Consider the following 18968-nt stretch of genomic DNA (forward strand, 5'->3'; position numbering starts at 1 on the left):
TTCTGTCACCAGATCCTGCAGGATGCTACACAGCTAAACACGATCTTAATCTCTAAAGATTTTAAGATTTAAAGTTAATGGAAACGAGGATGCAGGGTCCTGACTTTGTCCAAAGTGAGAGCAAAATTGCATCAAACTTGGGGAAGTGTCTTGAATAGAGATCAAATAAACACAAAGAAAAACAATATTTTATGATATTTTATATTCTAATTACTCAGTGGGAAACCCGGTCCTACAGATGTTCTAGCAATGGTAAATGTATTTTAAGACCAATTAGGGGAAACAGAATGAGACACGATCCCATTCGTACCAGAGTCTGTGCAGCGAGGGTTCTTTGGTGCTTCATCGGATCTATCCTGACAGTCGAACTCTCCGTCGCACTCCCACTTCTTCTGGTTGAGGCAGCGACCGTTGGCACATCGAAATTCCTCCGGACCACACGGGGGATACTCTGAACCGAAGGCAGAGGATCACACATCAGCCGGGAATCGTTCCAACGTAAATGCTGTCGGCTCTAAAGAACGCTCACCACACTCTGGAGATTCATCGGACCCGTCGGAACAGTCGATGTCATGGTCGCACACAAAGTGCTTGGGGATGCACTGTCTGTTCTGGCACATGAACTCATTCTTGGCATCGCATGTGTTGTTGGTGTACACTAGAAACACACAGAACCACATATGTCCACAGATGTGCAACTCTAGGTGAGATCATTTATTCTTCTGCCTCACTCACTGCAGCCAGCTTTCACGCTCTCGTCAGCTCCATCGGGACAGTCTTTATCGCCGTCACACTTCCAGCGCTGAGGAACGCACATGTAGGATCCTGGACACTGGAACGCCTCAGGGCTGCAGTTCTCCGTTTCTGAGGAAAAAGAGGTTTTAGTTGGATGACACCAGAACCTCCCGAGTTTAGGAAATTAGGAATGGACGTTAAAGATAATAATTACTGCATTTCTGGTCTTCATCGGAACCGTCTCCGCAGTCGTCAGAACCATCACAAACCCAGTGTTGGGAAATGCAGTGGTGGTTTGCACACTCAAACTGGTTTGATGAGCAAAATTTGTCTATAAATGAATAAAAAGAGTGGATTTAAAACACTAAAAACAAGACGTTTTGTTCTTTGGGAACTTTTGTCTTCAAACATCTTTCAAACTGACCGCAGTGCGTCTCGTCGGCTCCATTCTCACAGTCGTTCTCTTTGTCACACGTCCAACTCATAGGAATGCAGCGACCGCTCGGACAGGCGAAGAAGTTGACCGGACATTTCAGCTTTCTTTTATCTGCAGAAAAGAAACCAAAACAAGAAAAAAAATGTCATATTATAAAACATTTCAAGAGAGTCAAGAGAAAATTATCTTTGAAGAAGGGCCAAACCTGGACAATTTCTTTCATCTGAGAAGTCCCCACAGTCGTTGGTCCCGTCGCACACCCAGGAGGGGAGGTAGCACAGGGTGGTCCTCTCGCAGCTCTTAAACTGAGCCTTTTTAACTCCAAGGCGGAAGAAGCGGGAGCAATCTGTAGGTTCTGATGGAGGAGAAACAGGCGATTCCGGTTTAAAGCAATACTCTTTATGCAGCTGGACCACACAGCATGAAACATTTATTTTTCTTCTTCTCTGCCTTTTGGCTGCTCCCTTTAGGGGTCCCGCAGCAAACATGCACCTCCTATAAAATCTTTATTTGCTAAACCACCCAAAAAATTTAAACAAATATGAAAGAAGTGAATAAGAAAATAAATGAAGATCAATCATTTAATCTGCAATCCTGCAATCTGTTTTTGTGATCCATTCCTGAATGGAGCTAATTTCTACTCTCAGTCCAAAAGTTGCTGCCAGAAAAAAACATTCCAATATAAAAAAGAAAATAAGCCGAAAAGTGAAGAAAATAAATGGTTTTTTTTAGTGCTTCTATTAGTTTGAATGTATGTAAAAATAATATTTACGTGGTTTCTCTGCCTGTCAGTGGCAATTAGAGAGAAAATTCTTGAAGTGTTTGCGATTTTACGTACGACAGTTCATCTCATCGCTGGCGTCCTCACAGTTGACCACCTGATCACAGCGGCTGTAGTTGGAGATGCAGGTTCCGTCTTTGCACTGGAACTCTCCTACTTTACACAGAGTCACTGCAAACACAAACAAGAACATCAAACTTTTGTTTTAGAACGTTTCACACAAAAACTTAAAGACAGTGTTTCTGGTTTTGACAATCCTGCAAAAGTCAGGAGCTGAGTTTAGTCTTTTCACTATAATATAATTCTTATTTCGTTGCTATCTGTTATTGTTAGCCGTTTTAACCTTCCCAGTCATTAAATTCTAAATTTCTTTTTCAATTGGTTACACCAATTCTTAAATCCAGATACATTTTAAAGCAATTTCTTAAAATGATTTATAACAGAAACAGCTTTTTACTCCTTTAATTATTACAAGTAATTTAACTTGTTTGTTTAACTAACTGGTTATGTAAGAACAGTCATTTTTAATAAGCAATAAACATGGTTTTTAAAAAAGTTTTGAACCAAATCAAAAATATTCATAAATGCAGCCATGAACTTGTTGCATTGACAGTAGTGTCTTGCTCTATGAAAAAAACATAAAACTATAAAAGCACGTTGAGGAAATGCTCACTGTTGCAGGGTAGTTCATCAGAATGGTCACCGCAGTCATCCGTCCCGTCACACCAGAACTTGTGACCAATACAGCGTCCATTCATGCACCGCCTGTAACCCTTCTTACAAATGCGATTGGCTGCAGGGAAAAGTTCATCTCAGTTAATAACTTTGCACACATGCATTTATTACTTAACCAATTCTACTTTTGCAATATAAAGAGTTTCTAATTTGACGCTTTCAGATTAAAATATTTCATCCTTTCTGCTGGTTAGCGTTTCAAAGTCGAACCCTTTTATTTTAGCGTGTTGTCGTTCCTACGTGATTACAAACTTTACCGCAGTAGGATTGTTTTTCATCAGACTTGTCCTTGCAGTGGGCCATCCCGTCACAGGTTAGGCTGTAGTTGATGCAGTCTCCGTTTCCACACTCAAAGTCATCAACACTCCCACAGGAAACATTCAGAGCTGAGGAGGAAGAAACGATCAATAACAACTACATCAGATTCAGACGAGGAGGTCAGCTTCGGGTCTCTTACAGGAGCAGGTGTTGTCTTCCAGCAGCTGTCTGTCTCCACGGCAACTGCAGTTGACCCGTCCATCAGATGTGGGCAGACACAGGTCCTGACAGCCGCCATTGTTTGATCGGCAAGGAGAGAACTCACCTGAGAAACACAAAAGTGATAACTTTTGAATAAAAATGATAACATTTCTGCAGAATTCTGAGCTTAACACAACCTAAAAAGTTATTTTTTCAAGCAGTGATTGATACTTACAGCTGTTGGTGTCATTGGCCAGTGCGATGATGCCCATAGGCTGCTGGGGGATGTCGGCACGCAGCACTTTCATGTCTCCCCCTGTGTATTTGTCTGCTCGAAGGACGGCCCTCCTCACCCAGTCAGTCCAGAAGATGTAGTCTCCATACACAGCCAGACCAAACGGATGGACGGGTTCGTTCTTCAACAGGACCTGAAGCACAACATTTCAGAAACCGTTTCAATAACACGAGGTGTGGCTCCGTGTCTTCATCCACATGCTTCGTAGGACTCACGTAGCGGTTGCTTCCGTCGTACTCGCAGCGCTCGATTTTGTCCAGAGTGGCGTCGGAGAAGTAGATTTTTTCCGCGCGGTGGTCTATGGCCAGGCCGTTGGGAGTTTTTATGTTACTGCCAACAATGGCGAGCACGTTGGCTCCATTCAAAGACGCTCTCATGATGCTGGGAGCCTGCTCGTTCCAGTTGGTCCAGAACATGAGACTGTGGTGGGAGCGAACGGAAGGGAAGAGTGAGAGAACTTTAAAACGTGACGCATTACAACTCTTCAAATAACTTTAAATATTAAAAAAAAAACAATATTGATCTCTGTAACTTACTCCTGACACTCGTCCAGCACGAAAGCTCTGGGGTGGTCTTCTCCAGACATGGTGACGACGGTGTTGCGGTTATAGGCCACGATGCGGCTCTGATCCACAGTGTGGCGAGTGATGGTGGAGGTCGTATAACTGGTCCAGTAGAGTGTGTCCCAACCTCTGTGGTACGCCAGGCCCTCAACTGATCCAACATCTGACAGAGAGAACAAGGTTGACCCAGGATGAGCTTATTTTTTATTACTCTTTCAACATTTATGGGGAAAAAACTAGAGCCGGGAATCGATTTAAAAAAATTAACAAATTAATCGAAAACCTGGGAAAAAATTAATCGCGATTTTTTTCTTTTCTTTTTTAGTGACAGTATTTACCAACCACTTTTATCTGAAATAATCACAAAATGAAATTTACACACAAAACTGTACATTTAGCACATTTATTTTTAATTAAAGCTGTCAATTGGTTAAAAAAATATATCATATTAATCACACTTTTGTGTTGTGATTTAAAACAATGTTTTACTAGGTACATTTTATGACAATATTTGGCTTTTGAACAAAAACAGGCCAAAGGGAAAAAAACAGTTCCAGTCGCTGCTCTACATCACAGGCTGCTTTAAAATCTTTCTTTCATCTTCTACGAAAAAAACAAGCGGTAAGAGGTAATCTATCCCTCTGAATTGAAGCTTTATTTAACCTATCATGACAATCAGCATAAATATAGCAATCTTTGCCTCGTGTTAATGCGACAAAGTGATCCAAACAAAAAAGTATATACCGTATTTTCTGGACTATAAGTCGCGGTTTTTTTCATAGATTGAATGTCCCTGCGACTTATACTCCAGTGCGACTTATATACGAATTTTTAATGATGAGATATGGACCGTAAGTCTAGAGTGCCCTCTTATGGTGATCTATGCAATTACTTTATTTACTTTAGTTATTCAGACGTGACACAGAGGACGAAGAATTTAACGGATTTAGTGATATGGAGTGAGATTGCGTGCAATTAATTACAGTAAAGATACAAAGTTGATGAGTCTATAGTTAAATAAAACTGTTATGTTATATAAATGCTACACCTTTTCGTTTTTTTCACGATGCTAATATGTGAATATGTGTTGACACATATTCAGCCTGTTTTCTATTCACTTATGAATGTTATAACTTACCTTCCAGGATGATGTAATATCGTTTTTTTTCAACCAGTTTGTAAAATAAATTACTTGAAAAAAATGCGACTTATACTCCGGTGCGACTTATGTATGGTTTTTTCTTCTTCATTATGCATTTTTTGGCCCCTGCGACTTATACTCCGGTGCGACTTATAGTCCGAAAAATACGGTAAGTGGTATAAAAAAAAAACAGACGAGGTGGATGACTGCATCGCCGAGGCAAAGTAAAGGACTGCTGCTCTGTGAGGTGTGATTAATTTGCATTAATAAATACTGAATTAACGAGTTAATAATAATTTGTTAATCGCTCGCGTTAACGCCTCAACGTGCATCGCCCTAGAAAAAACAAAACTATTGTTTCCACCACTGGCAATAATAAGAGCGAGACCTTACGAGACCTGCGTCAGGGGACAGGCAAAAAGAATAATAAACGTATCCTCCCGTCCACTGCACAGCGAATATGAACTCTTACCATCAGGGCGGCGCTACCGAGCAATAAAACACAAAAGTAACAAATACAAACTATCGTTTATCCCAACATCCTTTGCACTACTAGACAAGTGTAACCCCAGGAGTCCATTTTATCTAAATTATGACTGCTGTACTTACTAGAAATATACATTTATACTTAACCAGTTTTTATCTCAAAGGTTGTTTGTACATTGTGTTTTTGACTTGTGACTTTTATGGTGTTCAGACAATGATATTTTACGGGTGTTTTCAATTTATTTTACGATATTAACCTTTTCTGACATCGAGTCACTTTGCAAATAACTTCTTTCTAGAGGTACTCAACTCCAGCACAGCACTTTTAATATTCTTTATGTTTTCTCCATGTTTTGTGCTCTTATGTGCATGTTATGTGTGGTTACATTGGAACTTGTACAGAGTTGTGCGCGTGAACGAATGTTGTAATGCAGCCACTCGCACTGTGAACCCAAGACAAATTTCCTTTGGGACCATAAAGTATATTTGATAGAAGAATTTTGTCTTTCGTGAGCATAAATCTGCCTTCCAAATACAAACGGTTCTCATGTGAACTCCGTCTAGGTCTGAACTTTTCGTTCTGAGAAGAATATTGCATTTGGAACAACGAGAGTTGCTTTTAGCTAATGAAATTGGCCGTGGACGTAAAACTCAAAACAACTTCTTTCAAAGTCCCTCCACCCTTTGACCCGAAGCTGCTATCACATAAAAAAGGAGAATTATTGTTATTTGCTGAAGCGATATGATGCATAACATAATGAAAATGGACACTAAAGCCTCTAAAATGCCTTCATAAATAAACAAACAACCACATTTATGAGCACTTATGGAGCCTAATATAAAACCAGAACCCTCTGTTTGCTTATTGCCAAAATTATATAGTTTCCATTTGTTTTATTTCTTCGCTGCATGCCAAAGCGCTGCACTCCACTCTGATGGCGGGTGTTTTTGAGGCAAGGCGCCAGGATCCCGCGGGTCAAAGACCAGTTCAGGCAAAGCTCTGAGTTTATTACATAAAGCTCGCTGGTGTTTTTAGAGCTCAGCCATCAAACTGTAAAAAGCAGAACGGGGAGAAAAGTGAGCTTGAGTGGAAAATTGCTTTAATTGAAGGACAATCGCACACAGAGCAGGGATAAAGTGTGTTCACGGCAGCATTATGCAATGAGAGCCATCGTGGTGCGTCTTCCCATTGGCTGGGACAGGCTAACCCCTGGTTACTAAGCAAACAGTAGACAGTCAGTCAGGAAGAGTAGAGCTGCACAGATCAGAACCTTTTAGACAATCAAAGGAAACATGACTTGGATTGTTTAATGCTTTTTGGTGAGCAACTTGTCTACTGAATAAATCCTCTCTGGGGTGAGCTGCTTTTTAAAGATGCTTCTGATGGACATTTTTCTCTTATTTATATGATGTGTAATTTAAAGAGAATCCAAGAATTCTTGAAAGGAGATGTTTTCTCAATGAAGAAATCCAAATGATTAGTTGGAAACCAACATCTGGACTAATTGCTATCATTACTAAAGCACTAGCTGGCTCAATGGAGTGTAATTACGGAGTTTAACTCTAGCCAGCGGCTCCGTTTTCTGCATTCTAGCCACTGTTTGGAAGCTCATGGCGCCTTTCAGGTGTCAAACAAACACCAGCCTGGATCAAATCATAATTCAGAATAGGGCTTTATTCAAAGTGCTGGTCCCGATCCTGGATAGCCTCATTCTGGTGGCTGGATTCATCGGACAAACTTTAGTGATCGTCATCATCACTGGGCGGCGGAGGAAACAAAACCAACAGGTTCACGGTACCGACACCCTCCTGCTGGGGCTGAGCGCCGCTGACCTGCTGCTCTTACTCTGCCTCCCCTTCCACACCTCCGCCATCGTTCAGGGGTGCTGGCCTTTCGGCAGCTTCATGTGCAAAGCCATCAGCTTCCTGGGCATTGCCTGCTCGGCAGCTTCGGTGTTCACCATGGCGGCGTTGGCCGTGTTGCGCTACCTCACCGTGGTTCACCCCACCTGGGCCTACCGCCGGAGAGTGCACAGGCGGATTAATCTGACAGTGGTCCTGCTCTGGATCCCTGCTTTGGCTCTGGCAGCGCCACAGTTTGCCTTCCGTACGACTTTATCTCACAGCACTGAATACTGCTTCGCTTTCCTGTCCAACGTCAGCCAGGTGGTCTACAGCGTCACCTTGTTCCTGTTCGGCTTCGCTCTCCCCCTGGGCATCATAGTGCTGATGTACGCCAAGATCTACTGCTTCCTTCAGCATGCACGACAGGTGGGAAACGCCCCCCAGCTGGAGCGCTATCAGCGTCAGGTCACCCATACATCTGCTCTCCTGGTCCTGATCTTCACGCTGCTATGGCTGCCCTCCTACATTCTCATGTTCTCCAAAATCGGAGGAACTCAGAACAGCCTAAGCAGGTACAACTACATAGCCATCATCTTCAGACTGATGTCCTCCTCCGTGGCAGCGGTGAACCCCGTGCTCTACGGCTTGATGTCTCAGAAGTTTAGACAGGACTTATTTGAACTGGGCAGAAGACAGTGGGGGTGGTGTAAAGACTGTGTTCCCGGCTGCCCTCCTGTGACCAGCAGGGATGCAGTCCAGCCCATTGAACTGGAAACGACGTCGGAGAGAGGTCCAAACTGACAGCTTCCCCCAAAACAAATGTCTTATAGCTAATGTTTGGTTATTGAAAATAACTGTATCTTCTAGTATTATAACAGAATGTAACCCTTGATACAAAACAGCTGAAGTCTTGTTTGATGTAAAGTTGTAGGGGTATAACGATTATTCCACATTGATTTATGTTCCTACAATCCAACCATATCCATCCGTTTGACTGAGGCAAATTGTTAATCGAATTCACCTATAGTAAAATAAAATCAATCAATTATAATTGATATTAGATAATACCATTTGGATTGAGGCACAGTAGATTTACTATAACGTAAAAAATCACCATCACAGCGGACGTGTGATGGCAGCAAAAAATGATCAACCATCAATACAGTCCAATGTGAGAAAAAACTTTGAATTTTGCGAAGACGTGAACATACAGTGTGATAGAATGATATACTAATGTTCCGTTGGTATTATTTTGATGTGGAAAAACAACCTTGAAACTATAAGGTGAATGGATTTGACATTATTTCTTGCTTACTTTTCGTTTTTTTTAACACATATTTAATCTACAATTGATTTCTTGCAATAAATACAAGAAATCTGGAAAACTTTTCCTGCACTGTTCAGTACCAGGTATTTATGTCTGAGTCACAATGATTGAAGTTTGTGCTAAAGATGTCCTGGACCGATTTTAGGTCAGTGAATCGGATTGTTGTTAAAATGAATTTTTACAGCCCTATAAAGTTGTTTAGTCGGTGAAACAGCTTTGAGATTAGACATTTTGCCTCACACCTTATTTGATTAGAGCATTTAATACATTTGTAAATCTTGAACAGTTTTAATGTCTTATTTTGGATTACCCATCATGCAGTGTAATAAAGTTCCTGTCGGTGCATAATCAGATTCCATTCAGTAAAAAGCTATAATCTCTGCACACTTTTTGAGTTAAATGGTTCTGTAAATTGAATTATCAATGAGGTAAATGTAGAAAAGGTCTCAGCTAGGACAAGCAAAAGTCTTATTTAGGTTTTGTTGTGTATGCAGTCTTTTCCTTCAATATTAGCTTTAAAAATGGTCAGTCTGTTTAAAGTGAGATAATCAAGTTCTCACATTTTAAGTCAAATGTGTGATAATAATGACTGTTGAAAAAATTAAAAAGATGGGAAGCAAAATTCAATCATAAATGGAGGGAATTCAAATTTCAGAATTGCTAAATTTACTGACTAATCTCAGAAAGAATTTCTGAACAGCAGAGAACTGAGCACTTACTGTCCACCACGATCTTGCGATCTGTGCCGTCGTCATTGATCTGCTGGATGTTGCCGAAGTGAATGTCACTGAAGAAGATGCGGTTGGCCCCCTTCCCTCCGCCGCCGTGGTAGTCGAAGCTGAGGGCGATGACGTTCTTCATGTGCTCGGGGTCCTCGAACGGCTTGATGGGCGCGTTAAGGTTGGTCTCGTCCGACAGGTGGATGCTCTTCAGTATGGTGCGTTCCGAGTACAGCAGGTACCCGTCGTAGTCCCGGCAGCTGCGGTTGTCTTCTGCCAGCATGCCGTGAGCGCAGGCGCAGGTGCGCTCGTTGTTGCCGCGGTAAAGACAGAGCTGTTCGCAGCCGCCGTTGTTGTTTTTACAGACATTTGTACCTGTGGGGGCAAGGCCTGCTTATGAGCTGAAGCTAATAAACAAACTAGGGCTGCCACGATTAGTCGACTAATTGACTATTAAAATAGTCGACGACTAATTTAATAGTCAATTAGTCGATACTTTATATAGTATGGAGTGTAGTAAAGTTTAAAGTTCTAATGGCATTCTGTTAGCTTTTTAGACCATTTTGGAATTTAGCTAATATTTCAGCTACATGCTAGCTGTTTTGTCTAATTTGGGATTTCTTCAGTTTTTTTAGGCTAATTTGGAGGTCAGTTAATATTTCAGCTGCATGCTAGCTATTTTGGCTAATTTAAGCTTTTTTGTTTTTTAGGCTATTTTGGAGTTTAGCTAATATTTTAGTCACATGTTAGCTGTTTTAGCTAACTTTGTTTTAGCTTTTTTAGTTTTTTAGGCAGTTTTGGAATTTAGCTAATTATTCAGTTATTCAATTTTAGCTGGCTATCAGCTTCAGTGTATTTAATCTGCCAACTTTAGCGTTTTCAGTTATCAATTTCAGCATCTTCAGCTATCAGCTCTAGCATGTTGCTAGCTGTTTTGGCTAATTTAGGAGTTTTTTAATTGGGAGTCTAGCTAATATTTCAGCTACATGCTATCTGTTTTGGCCAACTTTTTTTTGCTATTGTTTCTTTAATTATGTTTTTAAGCTAATTTGGCATTTAACTAATATTTTAGCTGGATATCAACTTCAGCATTTTAGCTATCACTTTCAGCCTCTTCAGCTATAAGCACTAATATTTAGCTTACAGCATTCAAACTAGCATTTTTGCAGATAATACTAGTGTGAATATTTCTAGTTTTTTGTTAGTTTAAAGCTAATGATGGTAAAGATGTGTGTTTTACATCTACTTTGCGCATGACCCGATTAGTCGACTAATCAGAAAAAATAATCGGTGATTAGTCGATTATTAAAATAATCGTTTGTGGCAGCTCTAAAACAAACAGACTGATAGCTTAATATTCTGAGGTCGATTGTGTCAGCTTTATGGATATTCATACCCTGCTGTCTCTCCCTGTTGAAAACCTTGATGTCCTTCAGCTGCACGCCGATGCCCGTCCTGAGCTGCACGGCATCCGTCGCGTTGTCTTTGTTTCCTCTTTTAATGGAGCCGTTGGCATGAGTCCTGACAGAGAGCAATAAAAGTGAGTAACCGCCATATTTACAATCCTAAAACTTTTCTGCAATTCATTTTGGGTAATGAAAAAAGCTAACCTGTCACTCCAGTAAATGTATCCCTCAAACACAGACACGGCAAACATGTCCATGTTGTTGCTGGCCAGCACCAGCTCCCTGTTCTCTCCCGTCTCCAGGTTGATCCGCTCGATCTTGTCGGTTCTGGCGTCACACCAATACAGCAAACCCTCCTGAGGTCCAAAAGCAGGCCAAAGAGCACGCTCAGTCAAAAGAACGGTGGAATGGCACAAAGGGGATTCATTTGCTGGTATTCTATGAATTCGTTGCTCAAGTTTGTGTTCTATAGAGACCTTTCAGTGCCTTAAAACACAGATCTTGTGTAAAAATAATAAAAATAAGAGTTAAAAATGATCCCTTTTTGGTAGCTCTCACTCTAATTGAACCTTTTTCTTATTTATTTTCCCATTAAATATTTTGGAAGATTATATTAATCGTCATTACTTTTTACCCCACCAAGATTTCACAATGCTTTCCTAATTTAAGGCTTTTCAGACTTTTTAAGACCTTGTGGGAACCCTATAAAAACAGCATAATCATAATAAAAAAACACTGGAAACGCGTTTAAAATGCCTCAAAAGGTGATCAGAGTGGGTCTTTTAAAAAGGATTGAGAGTGCAGTGACTCATTGTGGATCCACACCTCATAATCGATGGAGATTCCATTTGGCCAGCTGATGCTCACGTTGACCAAGACCAACCTTTGGGAGCCATCCAAGCGTGAACGTTCAATGCGAGGATACTGACCCCACTCGGTCCAGAACAGATACCTGAACACAAAGATGTGTAAGTGCAGGTCAGGAAACTTAAGAAACGTAAAAGCTTGGCGACAATGGCACTGGAGGAACACTATTACAAAAAGCAAGTTGGAAAGGAGCCCTACCCTTTAACTGGGTGGACAGTTATAGCTCTGGGTTTGTCCAAACCCTGGGAAATGACTACATAGCGGAATGAGCCATTCAGTCTGGCCACTTCAATCACATCAAAGCCCTGGTCAGTCCAGTAAATATTTCCTAGGACAAAAAAAATGACCCAAATCAGCAGTTGTGCTTTGGAGTAGCATTGCATGAAGGTGCGATTTGAGCAACAAAGTAACTAAACCTGCTATCCAGTCAACAGTGATGCCCTCCACCCGACCGATGCCGTTGGTCACCACATCCTCTCTCCAGGTCTGATCCCTCTTTGCTCTGCTGATGGTGCTCAGCCCCATGTCCACCCAGTAGATGGTGTCATTTTCTGAAAATAAGACATGCACAATTTAAAAATGTCAATTAGCTTTCCATCTGATCAACTTAAGAGTTACCTACCAGCGTGGAAGTCTATGCCGACAGCGAGAGAGGTTCCTGACACCGGCACCAGAGCGTCAGATTTGTCTGCCGGGTCGAGAGGAATTCCCCGAATTCCCTCGTGAACGGAGTAGAGCAGGAAAGAGCCCATCCCTGCTTGGAGATCGTACAGTAAGTTTGTGCTTTCAAGGAAAAAATGAATGCACGCACAATTAACAATACAAAGCACTGTCTCACCCTCACAGGACTGCTCCCCTGATTTGAGACTATATCCAGCGGTGCACATGCAGGCCCTGGTTGTTGGAGACGTGGGCAGACACAGCTGTGAGCAGTCGCCATTGTTGTTGCTGCACAGGTTGACACCATCTAAAAAAAATAAAAAAAGAATGAAGATGAAGGGCATCGGTCAGAATAAAGCTGGATCCTAACAGCACCATTTTCCCATACTTTTTTGCACGTCTTCATCATAGATCTTCATGTGCATCATTGGGGAGGTGTGGTTTCGCATAACCTTCCACTGCCCCCCGTCCTTCTTGTCACACGTTCCTATTTGGTCCGTTCCCTGGTCGGCCCACCAAAGCTTGTCTCCTGTTAGATTGGAAATGAGTCTTTTGATTTCATCACTTTAATCTGGAAGAAAACAAGTCGACTAAAGCGTTCTGCTTTCATCTCACCCATAATAGCCAGAGTGGTCGCTTTGGTAAGTTTGTCTGTGGCACCTTCCAAGATCTCCAGATTAGATCCATCCAGGCGACAGCGGTTGATGGTGCGGTTTCCTGAGCTGATCCAGTACAGCTGCGCCTCTTCATAGTCAATGGACAAACCTGGGAGGACATAATGTTATCATATGTTTGAATTCAGCACTCCTCTGTTCTCCATCTGTGCATGAAGTTTAAAAAAAGAGTGTGAATCATTTAGCAGGAAAAGGGTTACATCATCTCACCCACTGGTCCTTTCTGGTTGGTGAAAAGCAGGGTGCGGTTATTACCATCCATGTTAGCCATGCTGATGTTGTCACCATCTGTCCAATAAAGCTTCCTGGGGAAGAGAGTAAACAATGCATGTGGAAAAAAGATCAGAGACTTAAAAACAAAAAAAGACTAACCTTTGTGATCAACTTTTTATTGAATCTTAAAAAGGTGTTGGATAAAGTTCAATCTCGATTCACTAAAGAGATTACTTACCCTAGTAAGGGGTGCACCACCAGACAGTGGGGCTTGTCCAATCCCTGAACTACTGCATTCTTGAAAGATCCGTCCAATCTAGCCACATTTATCTGCTTCTTATTGGCATCATAGCTGGTCCAGAAGAGGTTCCTCGACACCCAATCTACTGCTAACCCGTGAGCGTTTGGGAGATCTGTGACGGAACACAAAAGGCCCGGTTTTTCCCGCCATTCAAGCTGTACAACAATCACATGCGATCCTTCTGAGATTCTTTTTTCTACCTGCAGACACAACAGTCTCCACCCCAGTGCCGTTAATGAAAGCTCTTTTGATGGTCTGCGTTCGCACGTCCGACCAATAAATGCGATGCTCCACCGCATCGTAATCCACCGCCGTCACGTTGTCGATGTCCGGCACGGTGAATGAGATGATGTAGTTGTAGTAGGGGTTGTCGATGTCTACACCTCTGATCTCAATCTGACGGGCATAAAGGAGGAACTTCCTGGATTCTAGGGGATTTGGAGAAAAAAAAATAAAGAGGTCGTTTTTTTTTTTAGATTTTCAGTATAAAATTTTCAAAAGCCCATCTTTTGCGTAATGAAAATCAATTTCATAGTAGTACTTGGTCAGTGGCAATATATAGTTTTTTCAAAGGGAACAGAATAAAGAAAAACATATTTTCTGCCCCCGTTACATGCATACATTCAACAAAGAGCAAAAGCTATAACTGTGTACACATTGTTACTCTAACTTGCAGTATTTAAACATCAAAAACAGTTGAGAATAATGTATACAATTAGAGAATTTATAAGTATATTTTATTTTTTTACTTTCTTTTTTACAACAGTAAAAATAATAAAGTCATTAGTTGTACTTTTGTAGAAGTTCTTTGAGAGGTTTTTTGAATCGGATGATTTAATTTCTTTTACTGATTGTTTTAGATCTTTCCACATTAAATTGAAATACATCCTTCTTTAAGTTTTGTTGTAAATTTTGCCAATGAGAAAGTCTCATGACCTTGTAGGTTATAAATACTCGTTCTTTTTGTATTTTATGTGGCAGAAATGCCATATGAATACATGCATGTCATGCTAAAACTTTGACGATTAGCATCTAAGACCGGGAGGGGTCTGCAACTTTTAATGCTAAAGGAGCCGTATGATCCAGTTTCTTATGGATGAAAATACAACAAGAACCGCAAAGTCACCACCTCAAAGTTAAAAAATACACTTTGTGCTTTTGTGGCATTAAGCCATTCATTTATAAAATATAGCTAAAATGTTCTCTACAATTGAGTTTTCTTTACCAAATTAACTTCTTTCACTTTTGAAAGCAGCTCATACTTAGATTTACTTGAACTAAAAATGCAAAAACATTTTTCTTTTATCATTCTGACTTTGGTGTTGCTTCATAAAAAACATTATTTATTCAAATTGTTTGCATTTTTCTTAAAAGCCAAAGAACCTTAATGGAGGGGAAAGAGCCGCATGTGGTTCCAGAGCCTCAGGTTGTAGACCCCTGATCTACGACAAAGTTTCTTAAAAAGCTTTTATTCTGAAATTCTTGTGTTGCAGTGGAAAGGATCAATCCTGTTCATTCCTGCATCAACCAGCTAAAATGAGGATTGCTTGCTGAAAACTAAGATTTACAAAGAAAGCGTGCACTCATAAACCGGTGAAAATTAGGCAAATTTAAGGGAGATAAAATCAAAAAACTAAAGGCGGAAGTCTGAAATTTCTTTATTTTTTTAATGTTTTATCCTACAGTGAACTTGTTCTTAGTGACATACTGATCATGACAGACTGTCTGCACGGGTTACATCACAGAGACTTGGAGGTAAAACGCATCCATCCTTACCTTTGCAGGTGCGTTTGTCTGGCTGCAGCTTCATGAGGTGGGGGCAAGCACAGGAGAAGGTCTGGTTAAAGTTGATGAGACACAAGTGGGAGCAGGGTCCTTTACCGTCACTGGTGGCACAGGGGTTTGGAGCTAAAAAGAAAGAAAACATCTTGAGGACGTTTTAAAATGTCAAATTAAGTTTAGACCAGAGTGATTAGTGGCAAATTTGTTTTTTTCTCTCCTTAAGAACAAAAGGATCAACACTTGTATCTGATCCCTGTCATCAGGGCTGCTGCAGGCTGTCAATCAGCTGTCAGACGACATTTCTCTTCCTGTCACTCACACACTCGATTCTAAAGAACACAGCAGTCCTACATTACGCTGTAATCCCATTGTCATCTTGACAATAATGTGTTTCCATGTAACATTAGTGTTGTGCCAAAGGATTTTATTTCCCTCCATACCCCCGAGTAATGACTACGACCTCAACAAAGCAGCGGGAGGTGTACACATTGCTGCCTTTGTGAGGACAACACATTTCACAGCTCTAAAAGGTCAACTGTCTTTGGGAAAGAGGAGCTGTGAATAACACTGTCAGCAATAATCTGGGAGCTCATACTCTGAAATGAATCCCAGCTCTGCAGAAAAGCCAGCAGGTTAAATGTGAGCATCGTAACGGTTGAATACTCGGGTTTTGGATCTTACCCTCGGGTTGTCTGGATGGGTGATACACCTGCAAATCGAAGGGCTGGGTGTTGGTGCGCTGCACTACAGTGACATTGTGTCCGGTCCATTTGTTGGCTTTGGTCAGAGTGTTGGTCCTCCAGTCGGTCCAGTACACCTCTCCTCCATACATGGTGACAGCAAAGGGGTGAGCCAAATACTCGTGACCCCGCAGCACTTCGATCAGTCCAGATCCGTCATACATGGCGGAGTAGATCGCATCCGACCTTAAGAAGCAACAGACGGTTAAAACCAGGTGGTGTTTCTTGCTACAGAGATCTCTTGTTTATCGCAACAGTTTAAATTACCAAGGGTGGGTGAAATCCTCAAAGACATCATTTTTATATTTTACTATTATTGTAAACTTAATATATTAACTTGTTCAGTGAATTTTTCATAATTTTCAGTGTTAAAAAACAGTTTCCTTCATTTGCACGTGATTGGACTCAACGTAACCAGCAAGTGTCACATTCTTCAGTCACTGGGGCGGTCCGCTCCGATGGCTGTGCAACCACTACATAATAGTATAAACCGACCCTTATACATTTTGTTTAAACTCTTAAAGTTCAAATCTTCATAGAAAAATATGCTCAGTATTTTAGAAAGAAAACAAAGATCTGCAAGCAATAGAAAATGTATGCAACTCTGGCAACCGGAACACATTCTGAACAGAGACGAGGCAAGATGGAAATTGATTGACAATGATCTACAACCAATCAGGATCCAGAACGCAGTGTGCTGTTATTAAATAAAAAAAAGCATGCCAAATTGCATTGGAAAAAAAACTAAAACCGTAAAAGGTGATAAAGTGAGGGACCGCTTTGTTTCAAACTATGATGATAGACATAAAATTGGGACAGGAGAACAGACTGGGAATATCAGGGAAAATGCTACCTGGCATCAATCCAGACAATCCGTCTTTCCATGTAGTCCACAGTGAGCCCGTTGGGCCAGCCGCCACTGCCGGTCTCCCTGTGGATGGTGCGCCTGCCTTCACCGCTCATGGATGCTGCTTCTATCCTGGGCAGACTGGCATCCCAGTCGGTCCAAAACAGAATACTGACAACAGAAAGTTATCCGGGAAATGTTTACCATGATCCACTGGAGTTTCTGGAATAATCTAAAAAATATAGATATGTTGATGCTTCCTACCCATCACGAGGATCTAGAGCGATGGCTCGAGGATGTTCTACTTCTCCTGCCAGCAGAGTGGTTCTCATGGTCCCGTCCAGTTTTGCAACCTCAATCTGGTCCAGATTGCTCTCCACCCAGTAAATGTTTCCTGCTATCCAGTCCACAGCCAGGCCCTCCGGGGTGGCCAGTCCGTACTGAATGACCACCTCAAAACTGGTCAGGGCTGACGGACACAAAGAGAGGTGGGATATCATCTTTTAGGAAACATTTACCAACAAAAAAAAAAGGTTGGAACTGCTATTATTTACACAGACAAATCCAAAGCTAAATTATTTTCTCTTTCAAAAGTAAATGAGAGGAAGCACAGTATCTCTCCTTCTCTAAATACTTCCCAGAGGCGGATCCAAACCAAGTGCAAACCAAAGTGTCGCCTTTGGCTAATCAAGATTCTAAGGCCTCCTGACAGAATGTAGGAGACAGGCAGCTGAACACTGATGCAGCTTGCATTAAGGAATGTTGGACTTGAAGCTGTTGGCACAAACCACTCGGACAAATTGGACTCCATAATGAGCAGCAGGAGCTGATCTATGAGCTGCTATGCTCCCCGCTCAGCACGTCTATATTTATGGAGGACTGTAAGGGCGGAGGAGTGGAATTGCAGAGCAACATCGGTGTTCTGGCAACGGTCACGCTCTGAGAGTTACTGAGACAAACTGGAAGAGACAAAGCCTTCCGTTTGCCCCGGAGTGTTGCGCTGGGAACGCAAACTTGAGGTTTCTGAGTACGAAAGGCCGACTGTGACCTGTGAGATTCATTCAGGGTCACAGAATGCCAAAGACTGTTCGGTGGACGCATTTTTTTTTGTTTTTTTTGAGAAATTACAGCAACCCAAATAACTTACACTTTATGCTGCTGAGCCCCAATTAAAGTAAGACGTGTGTGATATTTATGGCTTCATTAAAAAGTTAGAGTGAAAATAGTCTTCTCACCTCCATTATCAGACAGTTTCCCTCGGTAGATCTTGTCCTCTACAACGTCAGTCCAGTACAGGGTGCTCTGGTTGAGGTGGAAGTCCAAGGCGATGGTGTTCCTTAAACCTGGCACCAGTACCGTAAACTCGCCCTTGTGAAGGTCAATCCTTCTGATCTCGTGGCGGTTGGAAAAGATGATGAAAGGCTTGAAGGGATCTGAAGGAAACGAAGTGTCCAAACACATCCTAACACAGATTCTCAAGTCTCCATAGCTGATTAAAACAGTGTTTTTCAACATTTTTTAAGCCAAGGAACACTTATTCCTCGGCAAAAATTCTGTGGCACACCAGAACCGAAAAATGTAAAGGAGAAAATCTATAATCTGAATTGATGCACAGTCCCTCCACAATCTTGCATGCATTTTTTGTAATAATTGAGACAGAAAAAATCTTTCCTAAATGTTGTAATCGTTTTCAATAACAGTTTTTAACTAAATCACTTGAAAGTTTGCTCAAGTAGTTGATTTTCCCTCCAGTTAATTTATATGCAATGTTATGTAACCTCATAAATAACAATAATATATTCTTTCTATACAGTTATTTTTTTTTAATATTTTTTAAATGTGCCAGAATTACTATAAATTTTAAACAATTACGTGATAACAACGTGTGATAAATTTCACAGACTAACATTATATTTATGTTTATGTTCAACTGTAGCTACACAAAAAGTGAACATG

At 41.3% G+C, this 18968-nt stretch overlaps 2 protein-coding genes across 2 annotated transcripts in view; one reads left to right on the plus strand and one right to left on the minus strand.

The window, feature by feature from the left end:
- LOC112159445 (low-density lipoprotein receptor-related protein 1) overlaps window positions 1-18968 on the minus strand; it is an 84521-nt gene that overhangs the window by 16893 nt on the left and 48660 nt on the right. Inside the window, exons 24-54 of the mRNA XM_024293496.2 lie at window positions 18248-18445; window positions 17277-17481; window positions 17019-17183; window positions 16107-16351; window positions 15420-15551; window positions 13844-14071; window positions 13581-13755; window positions 13340-13434; window positions 13071-13220; window positions 12844-12984; window positions 12634-12762; window positions 12418-12549; window positions 12212-12346; window positions 11994-12123; window positions 11754-11880; window positions 11133-11284; window positions 10919-11043; window positions 9523-9897; window positions 3978-4167; window positions 3657-3861; window positions 3382-3574; window positions 3145-3270; window positions 2945-3073; window positions 2626-2745; window positions 2010-2123; window positions 1377-1526; window positions 1160-1282; window positions 950-1066; window positions 736-864; window positions 530-658; window positions 311-451 (exon numbers count right to left, since the gene is read on the minus strand). Coding sequence (XP_024149264.1) covers window positions 311-451; window positions 530-658; window positions 736-864; window positions 950-1066; window positions 1160-1282; window positions 1377-1526; window positions 2010-2123; window positions 2626-2745; window positions 2945-3073; window positions 3145-3270; window positions 3382-3574; window positions 3657-3861; window positions 3978-4167; window positions 9523-9897; window positions 10919-11043; window positions 11133-11284; window positions 11754-11880; window positions 11994-12123; window positions 12212-12346; window positions 12418-12549; window positions 12634-12762; window positions 12844-12984; window positions 13071-13220; window positions 13340-13434; window positions 13581-13755; window positions 13844-14071; window positions 15420-15551; window positions 16107-16351; window positions 17019-17183; window positions 17277-17481; window positions 18248-18445 — 4905 coding nt within the window. The remainder of the gene's footprint in view (window positions 1-310; window positions 452-529; window positions 659-735; window positions 865-949; window positions 1067-1159; window positions 1283-1376; window positions 1527-2009; window positions 2124-2625; window positions 2746-2944; window positions 3074-3144; window positions 3271-3381; window positions 3575-3656; window positions 3862-3977; window positions 4168-9522; window positions 9898-10918; window positions 11044-11132; window positions 11285-11753; window positions 11881-11993; window positions 12124-12211; window positions 12347-12417; window positions 12550-12633; window positions 12763-12843; window positions 12985-13070; window positions 13221-13339; window positions 13435-13580; window positions 13756-13843; window positions 14072-15419; window positions 15552-16106; window positions 16352-17018; window positions 17184-17276; window positions 17482-18247; window positions 18446-18968) is intronic.
- On the plus strand, window positions 6771-9111 carry LOC118598946 (galanin receptor type 1-like). The gene has a single exon (XM_036212715.1). The coding sequence runs from the start codon at window positions 7243-7245 to the stop codon at window positions 8275-8277; it is 1035 nt and encodes a 344-aa protein (XP_036068608.1). The 5' UTR covers window positions 6771-7242; the 3' UTR covers window positions 8278-9111.

The sequence above is a fragment of the Oryzias melastigma genome, linkage group LG7 (genome assembly GCF_002922805.2).
Source record: "Oryzias melastigma strain HK-1 linkage group LG7, ASM292280v2, whole genome shotgun sequence".
Taxonomy (NCBI): domain Eukaryota; kingdom Metazoa; phylum Chordata; class Actinopteri; order Beloniformes; family Adrianichthyidae; genus Oryzias; species Oryzias melastigma.